General features: G+C 45.1%; 2 protein-coding genes across 2 annotated transcripts; both read left to right on the plus strand.

The window, feature by feature from the left end:
• The first annotated feature begins 12,636 nt into the window (after nucleotides 1–12,636).
• LOC125523562 (peroxidase 1-like) lies at nucleotides 12,637–14,068 on the plus strand. The gene is made up of 3 exons (XM_048688592.1): nucleotides 12,637–12,944; nucleotides 13,034–13,219; nucleotides 13,311–14,068. The coding sequence occupies exons 1-3, from the start codon at nucleotides 12,735–12,737 to the stop codon at nucleotides 13,896–13,898; spliced, it is 984 nt and encodes a 327-aa protein (XP_048544549.1). The 5' UTR covers nucleotides 12,637–12,734; the 3' UTR covers nucleotides 13,899–14,068.
• Nucleotides 14,069–19,698: 5,630 nt separating this feature from the next.
• LOC125533005 (peroxidase 1-like) lies at nucleotides 19,699–21,212 on the plus strand. The gene is made up of 3 exons (XM_048696819.1): nucleotides 19,699–20,054; nucleotides 20,148–20,334; nucleotides 20,431–21,212. The coding sequence occupies exons 1-3, from the start codon at nucleotides 19,699–19,701 to the stop codon at nucleotides 21,016–21,018; spliced, it is 1,131 nt and encodes a 376-aa protein (XP_048552776.1). The 3' UTR covers nucleotides 21,019–21,212.
• The last annotated feature ends 403 nt before the right edge of the window (nucleotides 21,213–21,615 follow it).

Here is a 21,615-nt window from a genome sequence, read left to right on the forward strand (position 1 = left end):
GATGTGGACCCTCCACCTTCATTCAAGGGCTCAACTTGAGTCAAATCCTCTCTCAAACTCTTCCTTATTAGCCAAGGAACACGAGGTAACAAAGGGAGACGAAATTGATGAAGAATCTCATCCAGAGAGGCAACTTTCGGGCCTATCTGCACCTGGTACGACCATCAGTAGGACCATTTTTTGTCGTACTAGAGGTCGTCTTTTGTTATGACCTCTTCTGGGAAAATAGTGATAACTTACTCATCCGAACAACGTTTTCAAAGTTCTTAATCTAGTTGAAATCATGAGAACGACACCGACGTACCAATTGTATTATATAATGATTTGGAAAAAGTCTCACTTTTTTTAGCTTCCGAAGTGCGCAAATCCGATGCTGGAAGTCCTCTGTAAGGAACTTAACTTTGGCCTATTCATCGTGTTTGGTCCTAGGTTGCTCCAAAACACCTGTAGACACCACAAAATAAAGGAATCTAATAAAAACCAAATAATAATAATAATAATAATAATAATAATAATAATAATAATAATAATAATAGGCAATTGTCACAATGAAAAGAGTAAAAATCAGTAATCATGTGTTGGACATTTATTTGGTTCAACATGCCTTGATGTATGCCGAGAACATGCAACAAATGAGCTCTAGAAATGTGTAAAATATAGAGCCATCAGCAAGCAAGCTCAAAACTGTGCAGACACCAATGAAGCGATCTAGCCGCCACAATCGGCCTTTATTGCCAGGTGCATGCATTGACACCCATGTGGCGCATGTTATATATCCACGGACTAGAGACAACAATGCCACCAAAATCCTCCATAAGGGACGCTTTGGCGATCACGCGTCCCCGTCGCAAGTGCAAATCAGTGGTAAATCTGAGCATGGCTACCTGCCGCCAGATAATACACCATGAGCCCTCATTGCATTGCTAGGACCGGGATCTGCAACCAGTAACTTCGTCAGGCCTTGTTCGGTTCCATGAAAAATGAGAGGGATTGACAGAGATTGGCAGGGATTAAATCCCATCTAGTTCAAATTTTCCCCAAATCCCCTCCATTCCACTCCAATCCACTTGAGGAGTGGCTTAACCGAACAAGGCCTCAAGGATCTGGCTCCATGGCACCACCAACGCATCACTGACATGGTTGCCGTGCACCATCTTGGCATCGCCACTCTGCCAGGAAGAATCATTGCTACCCATCGCCAAGCATCACCTCCATACCTCAGCCACCCAAAGCAGTCCACCGGAGAGACAGGAAAGCCACACCAACCGCGCCACCGCAGGCCCTCCACCAACGACTCCCCATGAGGTTCTCCAACAAGTCAAGTCTCTGACACGATGCATTCTAGTAATGACTTCCTCATAAAGGATATTGACATCACCGATTTGGGAATCTGGATTACGGTTTTCACCGGGAGACGAGATCACAAGATTGAAATAGGTGTTAGAGATCCTCGGTGAGGGGATGAATAACGACACCCGAAGGCGACGTGGTAAACAGCATCAACAAAGGTCAGGTACGGTTTTTAGCCGGAGTGCCACAAACCTCACCAAAGACACCATCCATGGCCCATTCACTCGTCAAACTAGAACCCTCACGCCAAGCAGCCATCAAGATGCAGCCCAACTGAGGAGCCGAGCAAAACTGCCCAAAGGCATCGAAATGCATCCATTCGCGCAGCATGACCAACTCCATGTCCGATGGCTGCCGGAGGAACAACACTTGGCCAGTGCGAGAAGGAACCCCTATGCACGAGCCACATCCCACCTGATCACTAAAGATCTCCGCTCCCGCAATGCTGACAACTTGATCGGCGGCCCACCACCTGCGTGCCACCATAAGAAACAGGGTACTCGAACGACCGCACCTCCTCCGGCATGAGAAACCCGCAGCAAGACCTCTGCCTTCCACGGCCGGGTGCCGCCACCGCCGCCATCGAAGGCGGCACGAGGAGCACGAGAGATGAGTTGTGCTACTGGATTAGGGTGGCCTCTAGAGTCGCCCTAGCGAGCGACCCGGGAGGCGAGCGACCCAGGAGGCGGTTATGGGATTCTTCATATACTATTATGCATGGCTCTTAAAATACTATGATGTGATAGCCTGAGATATGCGATTTTTCTGTTCTTTTCTTCAAAATTCTCCATTGTCTATATTGTTTTGCAATATAGTAGAACAGTGTTCGTAGCAATATTTTTTTATTCTAATCTCATATGATTTTTAGTTTTTTGAATTTTAATATATAGAGTGGGTTGCATCTTGGTACACAAACTAGTTGATGTTCATGCGGTTAGCGAGATGTTTGCCACCTCTAAGGATGTGGCTTTCAATCCCATGCAACTTAAGGTTTTTAATATATTTGTCCTCCATACATCCTCAGCATGGTTTGTGAGTAAAAACTAACCAATTTACAAATAGATCCCTATCTATCTATCTATCTATCTATCTATAATAATTTGTCACTTTCTAGAAATTCCTACATTAATTAGAAATTAAGAGCCGTTTATTTGGTGGGACCTAATTATAACGGTGTAGATCTGTTCTTACTATTTTTTTTTGTTTATTTGGTGGGACCGAATTATAAAGGTGTAGATCTTATAAAGGTGCAGATCTGTTCTTGCTTTTTTTTTCTTTTTGGCTCAATCTCTCATGCCTCTTTTGAAAGCTATTCTTTCTATTTTTTTCGTTTATCTCGTGCGACCGAATTAAAAAGGTGTACATCTGTTTTTGCTATTTTTTTCTGACTCAATCTCTCATGCCTCTTTTGAAAGCTAGAGCAAAACTCCAAAAGAAAAAACACGCGTGCACGTACAGAATAATCAACTGCCAAAAAAAGGATCCGTCAACTCTCTCTCTTAAATGGCTCCGCTAATCTCTCATGTTTTTGTTTTTTTCCTTCCTGTTCAATCTCTCATGCCTCTTTTTTAAAGCGAGAGGAAAACCCCAAAATATATTCTGTTTTTCTTTGTGGCTCAATCTCTCACGCATATGCCTTCCCTTCATCATAGCGGCATCATCTGAGCGTTGTCGAGCAGGACGAGATCTTCATCTCTTCCCTCCTGCAGGGGTGCTACCATCGTCCACACGCACGGGCCTCCTCGGTCGGCCTCCTTTCTCAGGGCCTCCACATGCCGCAGTAGTACAATCAGGTACATGGTGATCTCTGTAGTACAATTAGGTACTTGCGATCTTTATTTTGGTGGTGAAAAGATTGTACGGGTCAGTCCAGTTGGCAGAAACGCCGAGCTGGACCATGGAGATGATTGCCCTAACAATGTCGGACCTTCTTCTGTCTTCCCTGCTATGCTTTCTCATGTTTTGTAGCAATGTGTTGTACTTTGCAAATTCCGCACGGCAGTAGGAAGGGGACAAAGTTGACCTGAGGCAGCTTCCAATGGATTGAGGTGACCAGATCGGATGTGGATTGGTTTCCTAAGCAATTAACGACGCTTTTGTTTCGGAAGAATTGTCACGGTTTCCGATTACCGCGCTTTCTAAAATGGCACCCAGCATTTGGTACGCCAACAACGTATTCCGTAGCAGTGTCTTCCGATCCGGAGGTTCACAAACTCGAAAACACCCAAATCGCGGCTGATTACAAAAGCGGGAGTGGGGCGGCCAAACCAAACACATCACGTATTCCTAAAGAAGAAAAGGGAACCGGAGCTTCCCGGTACCTTAACTGAAGACGTTACCTGAGTAGCAACCAAACGCGTCCTAAGCTTTTGGAATACGGTGAATTAGCACTGCAAACAGTAGTGGATTAAGCTCTGGGAAACGAACACTTGAGGCCACATGTGTAGATTCAACACCACTTCCTCCTCTTCATGTGCTTCCCAAATTCAACACCATACCATGGGGACCGTGGCAAGAATGCATCTCTATGTTGTAGCATCCTCCAAACCCAATTAGGCCAAACCCATGACATGTATGGACTGCGGCAATGTTTGCCATCGGGCGTGACCTGGATGATAGAAAATAGTTGTGTTTAGAGGAAGTACATAATGCATATACACACCTTCCCGTATTGCTACCTAGGCCTTTCTACACATTTATATGATTGAAAAATGCGCATCAGTTCTTTGTACTCGACTGATTTGTGAGTTACCGCTTTCTGCATTTCTTCTTCAATTCAGTGGTTTATGTCAATGTTGATTTACGAATACTGTTGTTGTAACTTGCAATATATTCCTTTTCAGGCTTCTGTTGTTTCTATGCTAGCAATTCAGGTGGAAGGATAATATAGTGTACGCCATCATCTTTGTAAATAAAACCGCTTTGTAAACAAAGGTAAATATATAACAATTCGAAGTTCCATTACGGCCAACACATTGAATACCAAGTACCAAGAACCATCTTCTATGGGAAGTTGGTCTTGCTCCAGCCAGTTTAATCTGCAGATGCGTATGAAGTGGAATCTATGGTGGTCATGCTCCAGCCCCTTTAATCTCAGGTCCGATATTTTCTCATTGTCCCATGCATTACCTTGATGCTACTTGCTGATACGTATATGGAATTGATGGATAGGAAGGATTGATGGATGCATAGTTAGATACTTGGCGATGAATAGATGGAATAAAAAGATGCATACATAGATAATCAGATTTTCAGTATAATTACCACCCCGTGTCATCTAGATCATGCCTCAATCAGAGATCACACAGACTCTTGATGATCTCAGTTGAGCTCCCTGGTATGGTTTGAATCGACTAATGCAGTTTGTTTAGATTTAATGTTGCTGCACTTCCGCCACATGTTATTGCCAGCCAGCTGGTTTGTTTTGTTTGTAGTGAATTAGGCAACTGCTCAAGTCATGAAGATGAGTCTAGCACTAACGTAATGTGAAGTGAAGTGTTACGAAAGAGTTTTTTTGACTATCGAAGTTGATGTAAATTTTGTTTCTTTATCTTCTATATCATTGAACTGGTGGCTACTTGCAGGAAGAGGTGTCGACCGGTCGGGGTACTGGCAGGTGAGTGAAGGTCACAACAGGTGTGTGCAACATGATCAATGGGCTTACAAGTTCATATATGTAAATATTAATTGGATGTTCCCAGGGGAAAACTTTAAAGGCGTTGTGTTGCAGTATGGCGGTGTGCCCGCATCGCCAAAAGTGCCGGTTATTTCTCCTTTCTACACGATCCAGTATACGTGCATGCCGATAGTTCAGAACGTTCTGCAGCGTCTCAAATTATAATATGATTTTTTGTTACCCAAATACTACTGCAATGCAGACATTAGTTGTGCTGTAGCCTGGACAAATAAAATTAGTAGTTGAAAAATGTATTATCATTTCGAGTGGCAAAAGTCTAGCTTAGATGATACTAATTTTACCTTCGGCATGGTCATATTTTTTAGGATATGGACTTCTGATGTCCAATAACAACACTCAGTTTTTTCATCCATGTTTGATGAACTTGGTGTGTCCTTTTGTTAAGTAGGGATGTATGCTTCTACTCATAATTTGTAGATTCTTATTCCTTTGGGGTTACAAAGCCAGGTGACATTTAACTATGCAAAACTGTTTCTCCTTCTCATTGAAAACAACAAGTAATATTGCTGCATGTTGAAAACAGCGAAAATTGTTTCACAAATTATTATTAGGTTTCTGGTACAACTATATAAGTCTTTCCAAAAAATAATATATTAATCTTGGCCACTCTATTTCTCTTTCTTGCTCAAGTTTTTCAATAATTTGTAAACAAATATAGTCCATTTTGTTTTTACATTTCCTAAGGTAGTGTGCATCACATGGCCCAAGTTATCCACCACGATGCATCTGATCTGTATAACCATTTGAATATTTCATAGCACCCCGACTTGGTTTATGAGATTAGAAAAATAAGTGGCTGATACCTGGGGATTCAAAGAATTGAGTTTTCCTTTAGGAAAATAGAAGAGATGATACTAGAGGTGTATTTGGACGAAAATAAATTCATTATGTTTGTGATGTTCAGAGTTTACAATCGTCCAACAAATTCGACTTGGATAATTAAGAATGTGTACGTAGGAAGAAATCATGTGTTTCTCGACAAACAAACATGACAGAAACTCATGGGCTCATGTTTAGTTTTTTTTTTTTTGGAGGGATGTCATGATTATACACATCATGCTTCTCTGTACATATTTCAATAATTATGCACTATATATAGGAAAGTATCGAACAATTTTGTTTGTTTGTTTTTGTTCTAAACTTAAGAATATTTTTTGTTCGCACAAATGTAGTTTCATTTCAAAAACATTACTGACAGTAAATTTATATAATTAATACACTTGGGAGACTTAATAAATGTATGAACTTCTTCCAACCCTAACAATTCTTCGGAAAAAATTGTTTTTGGGAGATATTTGCACATGCTGAAGAATAAATTAACATTTTTTAGAGCAAAGAAATCAAACTATAGTGTTCTTATATGACATATAAAATATACTTAAATATAAAATATATGATTAAAGAACAAAGTGTCATTTTTTCAAGTGTAAATTTATGATTCATAATTAGTTCCTCTTTTGTTTCTAACAATATTTACAAAAAAAACTACTAAGCTATTTTCCAAACTACTAGCCCGTGCGCACGCACGGGTTGACGACTAGTATAAAATAATTAGTTCCCGAGCGGTCAAAGGAATGCTCACATGACAGCCATGTGGCCAGATTTTTCTCTATCAAATTGAGTTTTAGATTATTTGATCAAATCAATGAGTGTAGGGCCTTAACTGATCACTTCCCGAGTTGTTGGTCTAAAGTGTGCAATCATATTAAGTTAATGGATTAGTGGTGAATTTCACTCAACATACAACAAGTCAAGTGGTCTTTTCTTCAATAGGGACTCATGATGTAATGCTTCTCCAATAAATGGCGTTCTTAATTGACCGTTTTAGTGTACCATTAAGTTCCTCGACGACACTCCCCACTATTTTGATACAGAAAATGGTATGGGACATTGGGATTGTTTATCTCTTATGTTATTTCATATTGTTGCAGATATATTGACGATTCTCATTGAGCTTGCCAAGGAAATTGGTCAAATCCGTGGGGTAGTGCCACATCTAGTGTACACTTGTCCATCCTATAATACACTAATGACACAATCCTATACATGGAACATGACCTTCAAAAGGCTTAAAACATCAAGTTAGTGGTTTCTGTATTTGAGCAACTTTTGGGCCTTAAAATTAGCCTCCACAAGAGCTAGTTGGCTTGTTTAGAGGTTGGCCGGGAAGCTGAAGTTCGATATACCAATTTTTTTACGAGCATGGCCAATTCCCCATTCACTATTTGGGGATTCCAATTCATTATCTGAAGCTCGAGAATGCAGTAATCATGGTAGAGAGAAGGGAGAAACACATTCTTAGTTGGAAAGGAAAGTTTTTGTCCTTTGTGGATGGTTGGTCCGTATTAACTCTGTGCTTATCAGCATGGTCTTGTACATGTTGTTTTTCTACTAAATTCCACTACGGATTATGCAAATATTGGACTATTTTCAGTCCAGTTTTTTTTTTTTGCAGAGAAGTGGAGAAAGGAGAAGGTGCGGGTTGAAAAAAAATGGGATGTTGAGGCCAAGAACATTGCATTTCTCCTTAAATTACTGCTTAAGCTTTGTCTTCGCGAGGAAGGTGTATGGTAAGACCTCTTGTGAAACCATCTCTTGGGTTAAATGGAAGACTCTCATTTTAGGGCGAGCCCAATGAAAATGGAGAGTTTTTTTCTACCACTTTGGAAGCTTCAGCATTAAAGACATCTCACAAATTAGAATTTTGAAGGATTAGTGGCTAGACAAATGTTCCTCTCAGTGACCGATATCCTATTTGGTATTGTCTATAACAAACAAGATACCTTTGAGCAATTCTTCAGTGCCTCACCCACAACGGGACGTTTAGGACGACCTTGCTTGGGCCAAGATGAGACATGGAAAACACTTCTAACTTGGTTTGAGGTTGTGCAGTTGTTACAAGAGTCAAAGACGAGTTTCAATGGAACCTTGGTAAAAAAGAATGTTTTTGGATTACTTTGACGCACAGTGCAATGTTTTGGAAACTTGTACCTGCAGGGCAAAGCACCACAGCTTCATCTTTATTGAAACATAGATATAAAGATATACAAAGGTGAATACAAGGCCTCGGCCGAAAGAGAAAACAAAATCTTACTTACAGAGGGAACATGAGAACCAAAAATAGAAAATACAACCAAAGGGGGCAAATAGGAAATCCATCTCAATAGAGCATCCTTATATGTAGCCTTGATCCTAAATATCCCAAGTGAATCCCACTCTCCACCTAGCAAAACGGGGCTTTTCATTCAATAATATTTTTCCATTCCAGATTATGCATATATTCCACCAAGCTGTGAAGACAACCTCAGCAAAAAAAAAAGGTTTGTCAAATTATTTCCTGGCCTTGCAAGCAATCTCACACTTATCAGAGTTATCAGTTCAAGAGATCAGCATGTAGTTCCAAACTCTAGTACTGAAGTTGCACTTGAAGAACAGATGATCTCTATCCTCCCTAGTGTTCATTGTGATATGCCAATTACTACCTCTGTCCTGGTTTATTGGTCTCCATTGTATTCTGTGCCAAATTTTGACTATAAATTTAACTCATAAAATATTTATGCATGCCACCGAAAAATATATCATTGAAAACTATGTTCAAATACGAACCAAACGATATATTTTTTGTTGACATGCATTAACATTTTATTAGTTAAATTTTTTGTCAAAATTTGGCACAAATTATAAAAGGGACCAATAAACCAGGGCGGAGGTAGTACCAATTAACGAACATGAAAATTAAATATCCCTTCGAAAGTAATTGGTATCTTCGCGGAAGGGTGATTTCAATAACAACAAAAAACAAGCTTGTGAAGCATATGTAGTTTGTATTGAAGTAGACAATGTTTTTTATGTCAAATAGACGGAACTATATATGAAGCACATTTACTTTGATTACAAATTTGCTCGGGCTACATGGTCAATCATCCTTTTTTTAATAAAGAGTGTTTTTATTAAGTCTTTTTTTGCGAGGTGGGTGTTTTTATTATGTCAAATGTAGTATAAAGCGGATATAAAGCATGATGAACGACACCCGACCTTTACAAAATTAAAATGCATGCAGCCAAACACCAACAGTCTAACAAACATATAGTAAAAGACATTAATGTATCTGCAACAGTATGTCTATGTCGAAGGAGGTGGTGGGCCGATCCAGAGATTATGTTGCCATCTACGTTGGGTAAAAACCTCCCTGGCACCCCCTCCAACTATATACACGCCGTCTTGAAAATCGGTTGGTATTTTATTTGATGCAGCATAGATCACATACAAAATGAGTGTATACAGAAAAAAAATCTGCAAAGGAGAAGAGTTTTCCCACTAAAAACCAAATCATTTCTACTGGTAGCTTCTAATTTGCACCTGTCACATAATGTCAAAACATGGTTGGTCGTTGGCTACCTGGCATTGATACGAAACTTAGAACTCCAATCCTAGAGGCATCGCTAGAGCGTGTTTGGTACCCTGTATATAGGCCAATCAGGTCCGTGTGGGAAGAAAATGGCATATTTGTTTATATACATTCATTGTTTGGCCCGTAAAGCACAGACTTTAAAGCACCACCCAGCCAGGCCCGCTAGGAATGATCAAATCGACAGTTTTCAGCAAGCCAGATTGAGGTGAGGCACATCGAACGCACATGGTGGACCTTGTTGCACCTGAGGAGACTTGAGGGATGTGAGCTTTATACCTGCTATGTTCTTCTACCTTCATTAAGCTCGTCTCTAATCTTCTTTCTTTGTCGTCACTTCTAATCTACACAACGATGCTTCGATTCGAGATAACCTCTACATGAAAAAGATGCACCATCAATGTTATGGTTTCATTCAGGTCACCGGTTCGTAGTTTCTTCAACCGTAAATGCTCAATTTCGTGTTCACGTTTGAAGCTATTTTGGACACATTTTGTTAAATTTGTCGTGCATGGTTGATCGTTTGAAATTTTCTTTGACCAATTGCTTCATCTTGCAATTTCGCATGACTTTTGTATTGCACATTTTCTGTTTCGACGATCGTAGACTAGATGTAAATTCTTCCTCGTTAAAACATACATATTCATATGTGTGATGTGTGTTAATAACAGACCTTAATCTCGGTCTCCAGTCCTGTGTCCTGCTACACTGACGCCACTGTTAGCGTCGTTCCTCTCGGCCTCCTCTGCCGTGTGATGTTGCGCTAGCGCCACCTCCGGGGGCGTTTCCTCTCAACCTCCTCTCCCGCGTCCTACTACACTCGAGCGGTCGTTGATCCTCTATGCCTTCTATCCCATGTTTTGCTACACTGAAGCCACCGCCGGCGTCGTTCCTCTCTAACTCCACGCTCGCATCCTACTACACTGATGCCGTCGTTAGCTTTGTTCCTTTTGGCCTCCTCCTCTGCGACCTCTTGCACTAAGAGCAACTCTAGCAGACACCGTAAAACCGTGACCCGCATAAGGCGTTTATAGTTCGATGAAGAACTGTTTTGCGGGTCAAAATCGTGCGTGGCAGAATAGAACCCGTATATGAAACTGCATAATTTGAAAAATACTTTCGCGAGAGAAATTGCAACCACACTAGTTCATCACATACTACATTATCATCCATAGTTCATCATCACATACTACATTATCATACATACTACATTCTATTACTGCTACTAGAGGGATGGGGGATTCGTGGCGGCGATGCCGAGATAGATATACCAAAATGGATGAGCTCACGGCTGAGGACGACGCGGTGGAGGAGCTCAGTCCTCGTCGGAGCTAACAAGGTCGATGAACTTCGACCTCTAGTTCTCGCGGATGCGCCGTCACTCGTCGTCCTTCTCCTTCACGACAAGGTTGGCCGCGACCGCCTGCTGGAGGATGAGGTCTTGGACATCGTCGTCGTGGCCCCGGCGCTTCGCCTCCTCGCGCAAGCTCCACTCGGCAATGGAGGACGCCACCACGTCGAAATCGGCCATGAAATCTTTGGGCTCGACGACCCCTCGGCGCTCGATCACCTCCGGTTCCCACTTGACGGCGATGACCTCGATCTCCTCCGGCTCCTCCGACCACTCCCTCTTCACGGGGAGAAGCCTCGCGCCGGAAGAGGAAGAGCTCGCGGCGTGGGAAGATCTCGCGGCGGAGGACAAGCCCGCGGCCGAGGAGGGCGTACGCCCGTGCCGACGGTCGTATTCCTCCGTCTCACGGACGAGGAAGCTCGGCGGCGGCTCGAGACTTGCTCGTCCACTTCCTCGCCCCGCGCTTCCTCACGCCGTCCAAGCAGACACGCCGCTCGCGCTCAGGGCTGCCGCCCCTGCCAGAGCTGCTCCCGGAGCCGCGGCCGGAGCTCCGCATGCAGCCCCACATATCTTTTGGAGGTGGAAGGGGCTCACCGTTGGCGAGAAATGTGAGGAGGGGAGTGGGGAATTGCGGCGAGACGCGGCAGCGGGGGATAGGGTTTCGACCTGCATATGCACTACGAGCCCGTAGATATACTGCTTGGGGGGGGGAGGGGGCGGTTTGCGAGCCACGGTAAAAATATTTACGGGCCGGGCGAGTACACGGGCTCTGTTCTGGCCAGAAAATTGGGCCGAGCCCGCATACTCGCCGAAATTTTGCGGGTTTGTGACTTTTACGGGGTTTGCTAGAGTTGCTCTAACGCGGCCATGCATGCAAATTGCATTTCTCCTTCATATTTTTCTTCCTTGGCGTCATGTCGTCGTCAGTGTTATGTGTAGTTGTCAACCTGGTCGGATGGACGCCATATTGTGCCTGGCGCTGCCCCCGGTGCCTTTTCTCTCAGCCTGCTCGCCCTCTGCTTACACTAATGCCGCCATCACGGGCACACTGCCAAGGAACTCTATTGTAACTCTGTGTGTTATGCCATGCGTAGGTGTTAGTTCTTAATCATATCCTGTGTATACATACAATCAAACATTGGGTAATTACATGAGTGGAGACAATGCAGGACACCAAACAACATGTCAAAACCGTTCCCCTAATGCAGGAAGTCTAGATGTGAGCGACCAAATGAGGTGCAGATGCAGATTTCATTTGCCTGTTTTCTCTTAGCCAGGCCCAACTAAGACATGTGTGCAACACAGACAAATTCGTAGATGACAACCAAACATGCCCCTAGTGGGCGCAGGGTAATTTTGCGAGGTACCCCTAATTAGTGTTTGTGTAAGTATGTATATTGCCTGGAAAAATCTCAAGTATATATATTCAGGATAGCATGTGGCACCGGTACAAATATATGCATCATGAAATTCGCACGCTTGCAAACTACCAGTAGGTGGCATTCACTCATTGCCAGTAGCCTTTGTTGATTACAACTTGGCACCGCAGTTTGCTCCGTGATAACTCATAGGCTAATTAGTAAGTTAGTGAGTAGATTGCTGTCTAGAGAAAATTAGTGAATTCATCTAATGATGTGCTTCCGTCTGGCTGTCCGTCCGCCTCCATTATACGTACGGTGGCCGCCGGTGTACCTGCCACGGCAAAGATTCCGCAGAGTGCAAACAAGGAACAACTCATTAAACCATGGGAATTTTACCTGCTGCTCCGGAGGACAGCCCACCACATGCAGGCGTGGGGACACTCCGGCGCTATATATTTCCCCGGCGCCAGTTCATCATCAGCAGCAGCAGCTCAAGCTTCTCCGGATCAACTAGCCATCCTCGTTTCTTGCATAGCCAAGAAAGAAACAAGCTTCTTGGCCGAGAAGATGGCGTCCAGGGCTGCGACGATGGTGGCGCTGCTGCTCGCGGCGGTGGCGGCGACGTGCGGGCGGGCGCAGCTGCACGACAAGTTCTACAGCGAGTCGTGCCCCAGCGTGGAGGACGTCGTGAGGAAGGAGATGGTGAGGGCTCTGTCACTAGCGCCTAGCCTCGCCGGGCCGCTCCTCCGGATGCACTTCCACGACTGCTTCGTCAGAGTAAGCTACATTTGCATGCATGTTGTCTGCCCTGCCCGTACCCTATTGTGTGCGGTGGCCTGACCAGTGACCGCCATTAATTAATGCAGGGGTGCGACGGCTCGGTTCTGCTGGACTCGGCCAACAAGACGGCGGAGAAGGACGCGCAGCCGAACCAGACGCTGCGAGGCTTCGGCTTTGTCGAGAGGGTGAAGGCCGCGGTGGAGAAGGCCTGCCCCGACACCGTCTCCTGCGCCGACATCCTCGCCCTCATTGCCAGGGACGCAGTATGGCTGGTGAGTAGAGTACTACTACTATGCCATTTTTCAAATGACACGGTACGTGTGGAAGCCAAATTCTAATGCTGCTCGATCATGGTTTCTCCAGAGCAAGGGTCCATTCTGGACAGTTCCTCTGGGCCGGCGAGACGGCAGCGTGTCCATTTCCAACGAGACCGACGCTCTGCCACCCCCGACCTCCAACTTCACCGTGCTCACCCAGCTCTTCGCCGCCGTGAACCTCGACGCAAAGGACCTTGTCGTCTTGTCCGCCGGGCACACCATCGGGACGTCGCACTGCTTCTCCTTCTCCGACCGGCTCTACAACTTCACCGGCATGGAGAACCCCAGCGACATCGACCCCACGCTGGAGCCGCAGTACATGATGCGGCTAAAGAGCAAGTGTGCCAGCCTCAACGACAACACCACACTCGTGGAGATGGACCCCGGCAGCTTCAAGACCTTCGACACCGATTACTTCAAGCTGGTGAGCAAGCGGAGGGGCCTCTTCCACTCCGACGGCGCCCTCCTCACCGACCCCTTCACCCGCGCCTACGTCCAGCGCCATGCCACCGGAGCATTCAAGGACGAGTTCTTCGCCGACTTCGCCGCCTCCATGATCAAGATGGGCAACGCCAACCCGCTCACCGGAAGCCAGGGCGAGATCAGGAAGAAGTGCAACGTGGTTAACCATTAAGCCACCGAAGAAGTACAAGGCTGTTTTGATTTGTGATCATGTTTTTCCCCTGTAAATTGCTGTAAGATTGTCATAGCTCCTTTCTCTTTCAACTCTTTTTTTATTAATTTATTGTTTCGTTACAACCATGTGAATTTCTTGTACACACGATGAACACTTTGAAATTGCCACATCCGACGTGTCTAAGTTGTATTGTTTTATTTTTGGTTGTTACATAAATAATGTTTTGTTGTGTTTTTTGTTTTATCTTAGGGCATCATAATGTTTCATATGTACTAGTAAAAAGAAGAGTTATAGTTAGACTATTTTAATTTAGTTACTTTACGGACCGGTTGCATAGCGGCTAACAGCGTTACCAATATTTTGGGCGTTGGTGTGCATTAGTCTCTTCTTGTTAGGAAGTGCATCTTTATGTTCCGCTGTGTATCAGTGAAAAGCAAGTGCACAAGCACGAAGAACAATGGATCCCAGGTAGAAATTCATTTTTCATACATATCCTATAATTTTTATCTACATGTACTCTTTGTTCGTACATGTGAAGATAATACAGTGTGGTAAAAGTCAAAGAAGAGTCATATAGTAGAAGCCAATGAGCAGCTTGGAGCATTACTGCAGTATAAAAGGCACTTTCCATGGTGCTCCCTAGACCAACCATATATATCACTTTTCCTTTTTTCTGCGGGAAAAGTTTCCGATCTATTCATCAACTCACAAGGTAGTATAAAGAACATCAGAAGTAAAAATTACATCCAGATCCGTAGACCACTTAGCGACGACTACATACACTGTAGCGAGCCAAAGACGCGCCGGCGTCATCGCCCCTCACTCACTGGAGGCGGGCAAATCTTGTTGTACTAGACGTACCTGCAGGGCAAAGCACCACAACTTCATCTTTATTGAAACATAGATATAAAGATATACAAAGGTGATTACAAGGCCTCGGCCGAAAGAGAAAACAAAATCTTACTTAAAGAGGGAATATGAGAACCCAAAATAGAAAATACAACCAAAGGGGGCAAATAGGAAATCCATCTCAATAGAGCATCCTTATATGTAGCCTTGATCCTATGTGTAAGCAAATAAATATCCCAAGTGAATCCCACTCTCCACCTAGCAAAACGGGGCTTTTCATTCAATAATATTTTTCCATTCCAGATTATGCATATATTCCACCAAGCTGTGAAGACAACCTCAGCAAAAAAAAAGGTTTGTCAAATTATTTCCTGGCCTTGCAAGCAATCTCACACTTATCAGAGTTATCAGTTCAAGAGATCTGCATGTAGTTCCAAACTCTAGTACTGAAGTTGTACTTGAAGAACAGATGATCTCTATCCTCCCTATTGTTCATTATGATATGCCAATTACTACCTCCGTCCTGGTTTATTGGTCCCTATTGTATTCTGTGCCAAATTTTGACTATAAATTTAACTCATAAAATATTTATGCATGCCACCAAAAGAAAATATCATTGAAAACTATGTTCAAATACAAACCCAACGATATATTTTTTGTGACATGCATTAACATTTTATTAGTTAAATTTTTTGTCAAAATTTGGCACAAATTACAAAAGGGGCCAATAAACCAGGGTGGAGGTAGTACCAATTAACGAACATGAAATTTAAATATCCCTTCGAAAGTAATTGGTATCTTCGCGGAAGGGTGATTTCAATAACAACAAAAAACAAGCTTGTGAAGCATATGTAATTTGTATTGAAGTAGACAATGTTTTTATGTCAAATAGACGGAACTATATATGAAGCACATTTACTTTGAATACAAATTTGCTCGGGCTACATGGTCAATCATCCTTTTTTAATAAAGGGTGTTTTTATTAAGTCTTTTTTTGCGAGGAGGGTGTTTTTACTAAGTCAAATGTAGAATAAAGCGGATATAAAGCATGATGAACGACACCCTACCTTTACATAACTAAAATGCATGCAGCCAAACACCAACAGTCTAACAAACATATAGTAAAAGACATTAACGTATCTGCAACAGTAGAGTTATATAGTACTGACACTGTGTCTATGTCAAAGGAGGTGGTGGGCCGATCCGGAGATTATGTTGTCATCTACGTTGGGTAAAAACCTCCCTGGCACCCCCTCCAACTATATACGCGCCGTCTTGAAAATCGGTTGGTATTTTATTTGATGCAGCGTAGATCACATACAAAGTGAGTGTATACAGAAAGAAAAACCTGAAGGAGAAGAGTTTTCCCACTAAAAACCAAATCATTTCTACTGGTAGCTTCTAATTTGCACCTGTCACATAATGTCAAAACATGGTTGGTCGTTGGCTACATGGCATTGATATGAAACTTAGAACTCCAATCCTAGAGGCATCACCTAGGGCGTGTTTGGTACCCTGTATATAGGTCAATCAGGTCTGTGTGGGAAGAAAATGGCATGTTTGTTTATCTACATTCATTGTTTGGCCCGTAACGCACAAACTTTAAAGCACCTCTCAGTCAGGCCCGCTAGGAATGGTCAAATCGACAGTTTTCAGCAAGCCAGACTGAGATGAGGCACATCGAACGCACATGGTGGACCTTGTTGCACCTGAGGAGACTTGAGGGATGCGAGCTTTATACCTGCTATGTTCTTCTACCTCCATTAAGCTCGTCTCTAATCTTCATTCTTTGTCATCTCTTCTAATCTACACAACGATGCTTCGATTCGAGATAACCTCTACATGAAAAAGATGCACCATCAATGTTATGGTTTCATTCAGGTCACCGGTTTGTAGTTTCTTCAACCGTAAATGCTCAATTTCGTGTTCATGTTTGAAGCTATTTTGGACATATTTTGTTAAATTTGTCGCGCACGGTTGACCGTTTGAAACTTCCTTTGACCAGTTGCTTCATCTTGCAGTTTCGCATGACTTTCGTATTGCACATTTTCTGTTTCGATAATCGTAGACTAGATGTAAATTCTTCCTCGTTAAAACATACATATGCATATGTGTGATGTGTGTTAATGACAGACCTTAATCTCGGTCTCCAGTCATGTGTCCTGCTGCATTGACGCCACTGTTAGTGTCGTTCCTCTCGGCCTCCTCTGCTGCGTGATGTTGCGCTAGCGCCACCTCCGGCATCGTTTCCTCTCAACCTCCTCTCCCGCATCCTACTACACTCGAGCGGTCGTTGATCCTCTATGTCTTCTATCCCATGTTCTGCTACACTGAAGCCATCGCCGGCGTTGTTCCTCTCTAACTCCATGCTCCCGTCCTACTACACTGATGCCGTCGTTAGCTTTGTTCTTTTTGGCCTCCTCCTCTGTGTCCTCTTGCACTAAGAGCAACTCTAGCAGACCCCGTAAAACCGTGACCCGCATAAGGCGTTTACAGTTCGATAAAGAACTGTTTTGCGGGTCAAAATCGTGTGTGGCAGAATAGAACCCGTATATGAAACTGCATAATTTGAATAATACTTTCGCGGGAGAAATTGCAACCACACTATTTCATCACATACTACATTATCATTCATAGTTCATCATCACATGCTACATTATCATACATACTACATTCTATTACTACTACTAGAGGGAGGGGGGATTCATGGCGGCGAGGCCGAGATCGATATACCAAAATGGATGAGCTCACGCTGAGGACGACGCGGTGGAGGAGCTCAGTCCTCGTCAGAGCTGACGAGATCGATGAACTTCGACCTCTGCTCCTCGCGGATGCGCCGCCACTCGTCGTCCTTCTCCTTCACAGCAAGGTTGGCCGCAACCGCCTGCTGGATGATGAGGTCGTCGACCTCGTCGTCATGGCGCCGGCGCTCCGCCTCCTCGCGTAAGCTCCGCTCGGCAATGGCGGACGCCACCGCGTCGAAATCGGCCACGAAATCTTTGGGCTCGATGACCCCTCGTCACTCGATCACCTCCGGTTCCTGCTTGACGGCGATGACCTCGATCTCCACCGGCTCCTCCGACCACTCCCTCTTCACGGGGAGAAGCCTCGCGCCGGAAGAGGAAGAGATCGTGGCGTGGGAAGATCTCGTGGCGGAGGACGAGCCCGCGGCCGAGGAGGGCGTACGCCCGCGCCGACGGTCGTATTCCTCCGTCTCACGAACGAGGAAGCTTGGCAGCGGCTCGAGACTTGTTCGTCCAGTTCCTCGCCCCGCGCTTCCTCGCGCCATCCAAGCAGACATGCCGCTCGCGCTCGGGGCTGTCGCCCCTGCCGGAGCTACTCCCAGAGCCGTGGCCGGAGCTCCGCATGCAGCCCCACATGTCTTTTGGAGGTGGAAGGGGCTCACCGTTGGCGAGAAATGTAAGGAGGGGAGTGGGGAATTGCGGCGAGACGCGGCAGCGGGGGATAGGGTTTCGACCCGCATATGCACCGCAAACCCATAGATATACTGCTTGGCGGAGGGGGGGGAGGGTTGCGGGCCGCGGTAAAAATATTTACGGGCCGTCGAGTATACGGGCTCTGTTCTGGCCAGAAAATTGGGCCGAATCCGTATACTCGCCATAATTTTGCGGGTTTGTGACTTTTATGGGGTTCGCTAGAGTTGCTCTAACGCCGCCATGGCATGCAAATTGCATTTCTCCTTCATATTTTTCTTCCTTGTCGTCATGTCGTCGCCAGTGTTATGTGTAGTTGTCAACCTTGTCGGATGGACGCCATATTGTGCCTGGCACTGCCGCCGGCGTCTTTTCTCTATGCCTCCTCGCCCTCTGCTTACACTAATGCCACCATCACGGGCACACTGCCAAGGAACTCTATTGTAACTCTGTGTGTTATGTCATGCGTAGGTATTAGCTCTTAATCATATCCTGTGTATATATACAATCAAACACTGTGTAGTTGCTTGAGTGGAGACAATACAGGACACCAAACAGCATGCCAAAACCGTTCCCCTAATGCAGGAAGTCTAGATGTGGGCGACCAAATGAGGTGCAGATGCAGATTTCGTTTGCCTGTTTTCTCATAGCCAGGCCCAACTAAGACATGTGTGCAACGCAGACAAATTCGTAGATGACAACCAAACAAGCCCCTAGTGGTCTCAGGGTAATTTTGTGAGGTACCTCTAATTAGTGTTTGTGTAAGTACGTATATTGCCTGGAAAATATTTTTTTATCACCCAAGTTTGTAATTACTATATTTTTACGAAAATTACTATATTTTACATAGTGTGTTACTATATTTTGTATGTACCGTTACTGGGATGTAGAATAAGCTATTCTACACTCACGCTTAGTATAGCGTTACCATATATATATATATATATATATATATATTCAGGATAGCATGTGGCACCGGTACAAATATATGCAACATGAAATTCTCTTAGCCAGGCCCAACTAAGACATGTGTGCAACACAGACAAATTCGTAGATGACAACCAAACATGCCCCTAGTGGGCGCAGGGTAATTTTGCGAGGTACCCCTAATTAGTGTTTGTGTAAGTATGTATATTGCCTGGAAAAATCTCAAGTATATATATTCAGGATAGCATGTGGCACCGGTACAAATATATGCATCATGAAATTCGCACGCTTGCAAACTACCAGTAGGTGGCATTCACTCATTGCCAGTAGCCTTTGTTGATTACAACTTGGCACCGCAGTTTGCTCCGTGATGGCTAATTAGTAAGTTAGTGAGTAGATTGCTGTCTAGAGAAAATTAGTGAATTCATCTAATGATGTGCTTCCGTCTGGCTGTCCGTCCGCCTCCATTATACGGTACGGTGGCCGCCGGTGTACCTGCCACGGCAAAGATTCCGCAGAGTGCAAACAAGGAACAACTCATTAAACCATGGGAATTTTACCTGCTGCTCCGGAGGACAGCCCACCACATGCAGGCGTGGGGACACTCCGGCGCTATATATTTCCCCGGCGCCAGTTCATCATCAGCAGCAGCAGCTCAAGCTTCTCCGGATCAACTAGCCATCCTCGTTTCTTGCATAGCCAAGAAAGAAACAAGCTTCTTGGCGAGAAGATGGCGTCCAGGGCTTGGCGACGATGGTGGCGCTGCTGCTCGCGGCGGTGGCGGCGACGTGCGGGCGGCGCAGCTGCACGACAAGTTCTACAGCGAGTCGTGCCCCAGCGTGGAGGACGTCGTGAGGAAGGAGATGGTGAGGGCTGCTGTCACTAGCGCCCTAGCCTCGCCGGGCCGCTCCTCCGGATGCACTTCCACGACTGCTTCGTCAGAGTAAGTGCTACATTTGCATGCATGTTGTCTGCCCTGCCCGTACCCCTATTGTGTGGCGGTGGCCTGACCAGTGACCGCCATTAATTAATGCAGGGGTGCGACGGCTCGGTTCTGCTGGACTCGGCCGAACAAGACAGCGGAGAAGGACGCACAGCCGAACCAGACGCTGCGAGGCTTCGGCTTCGTCGAGAGGGTGAAGGCCGCCGTGGAGAAGGCCTGCCCCGACACCGTCTCCTGCGCCGACGTGCTCGCCCTCATTGCCAGGGACGCGGTCTGGCTGGTGAGTACTAGCCGATTTCGCAAATGTCGTCACGCGGTACATGTGGAAGGCGCCGAGTTCTAAACTTCTACTGCTGCTCGATCATCGTTTTTCTAGAGCAAGGGGCCATTCTGGGAAGTTCCCCTGGGCCGGCGAGACGGCAGCGTGTCCATTTCCAACGAGACCGACGCTCTGCCACCCCCGACCTCCAACTTCACCGTGCTCACCCAGCTCTTCGCCGCCGTGAACCTCGACGCAAAGGACCTTGTCGTCTTGTCCGCCGGGCACACCATCGGGACGTCGCACTGCTTCTCCTTCTCCGACCGGCTCTACAACTTCACCGGCATGGAGAACCCCAGCGACATCGACCCCACGCTGGAGCCGCAGTACATGATGCGGCTAAAGAGCAAGTGTGCCAGCCTCAACGACAACACCACACTCGTGGAGATGGACCCCGGCAGCTTCAAGACCTTCGACACCGATTACTTCAAGCTGGTGAGCAAGCGGAGGGGCCTCTTCCACTCCGACGGCGCCCTCCTCACCGACCCCTTCACCCGCGCCTACGTCCAGCGCCATGCCACCGGAGCATTCAAGGACGAGTTCTTCGCCGACTTCGCCGCCTCCATGATCAAGATGGGCAACGCCAACCCGCTCACCGGAAGCCAGGGCGAGATCAGGAAGAAGTGCAACGTGGTTAACCATTAAGCCACCGAAGAAGTACAAGGCTGTTTTGATTTGTGATCATGTTTTTCCCCTGTAAATTGCCGTAAGATTGTCATGGCTCCTTTCTCTTTCAACTCTTTTTTTATTAATTTATTGTTTCACTACAACCATGTGAATTTCTTGTACACACGACGAACACTTTGAAATTGCCACATCCGACGTGTCGTGCGTTGTCATCTGGTGCGCTTACTAGTATTGTCTAAGTTGTATTGTTTTATTTTTGGTTGTTACATAAATAATGTTTTGTTGTGTTTTTTGTGTTATCTTAGGGCATCATAATGTTTCATATGTACTAGTAAAAAGAAGAGTTATAGTTAGACTATTTTAATTTAGTTACTTTACGGACCGGTTGCATAGCGGCTAACAGCGGTACCAATATTTTGGGCGTTGGTGTGCATTAGTCTCTTCTTGTTAGGAAGTGCATCTTTATGTTCCGCTGTGTATCAGTGAAAAGCAAGTGCACAAGCACGAAGAACAATGGATCCCAGGTAGAAATTCATTTTTCATACATATCCTATAATTTTTATCTACATGTACTCTTTGTTCGTACATGTGAAGATAATACAGTGTGGTAAAAGT

The sequence above is a fragment of the Triticum urartu genome, chromosome 1, assembly GCF_003073215.2.
Source record: "Triticum urartu cultivar G1812 chromosome 1, Tu2.1, whole genome shotgun sequence".
Taxonomy (NCBI): domain Eukaryota; kingdom Viridiplantae; phylum Streptophyta; class Magnoliopsida; order Poales; family Poaceae; genus Triticum; species Triticum urartu.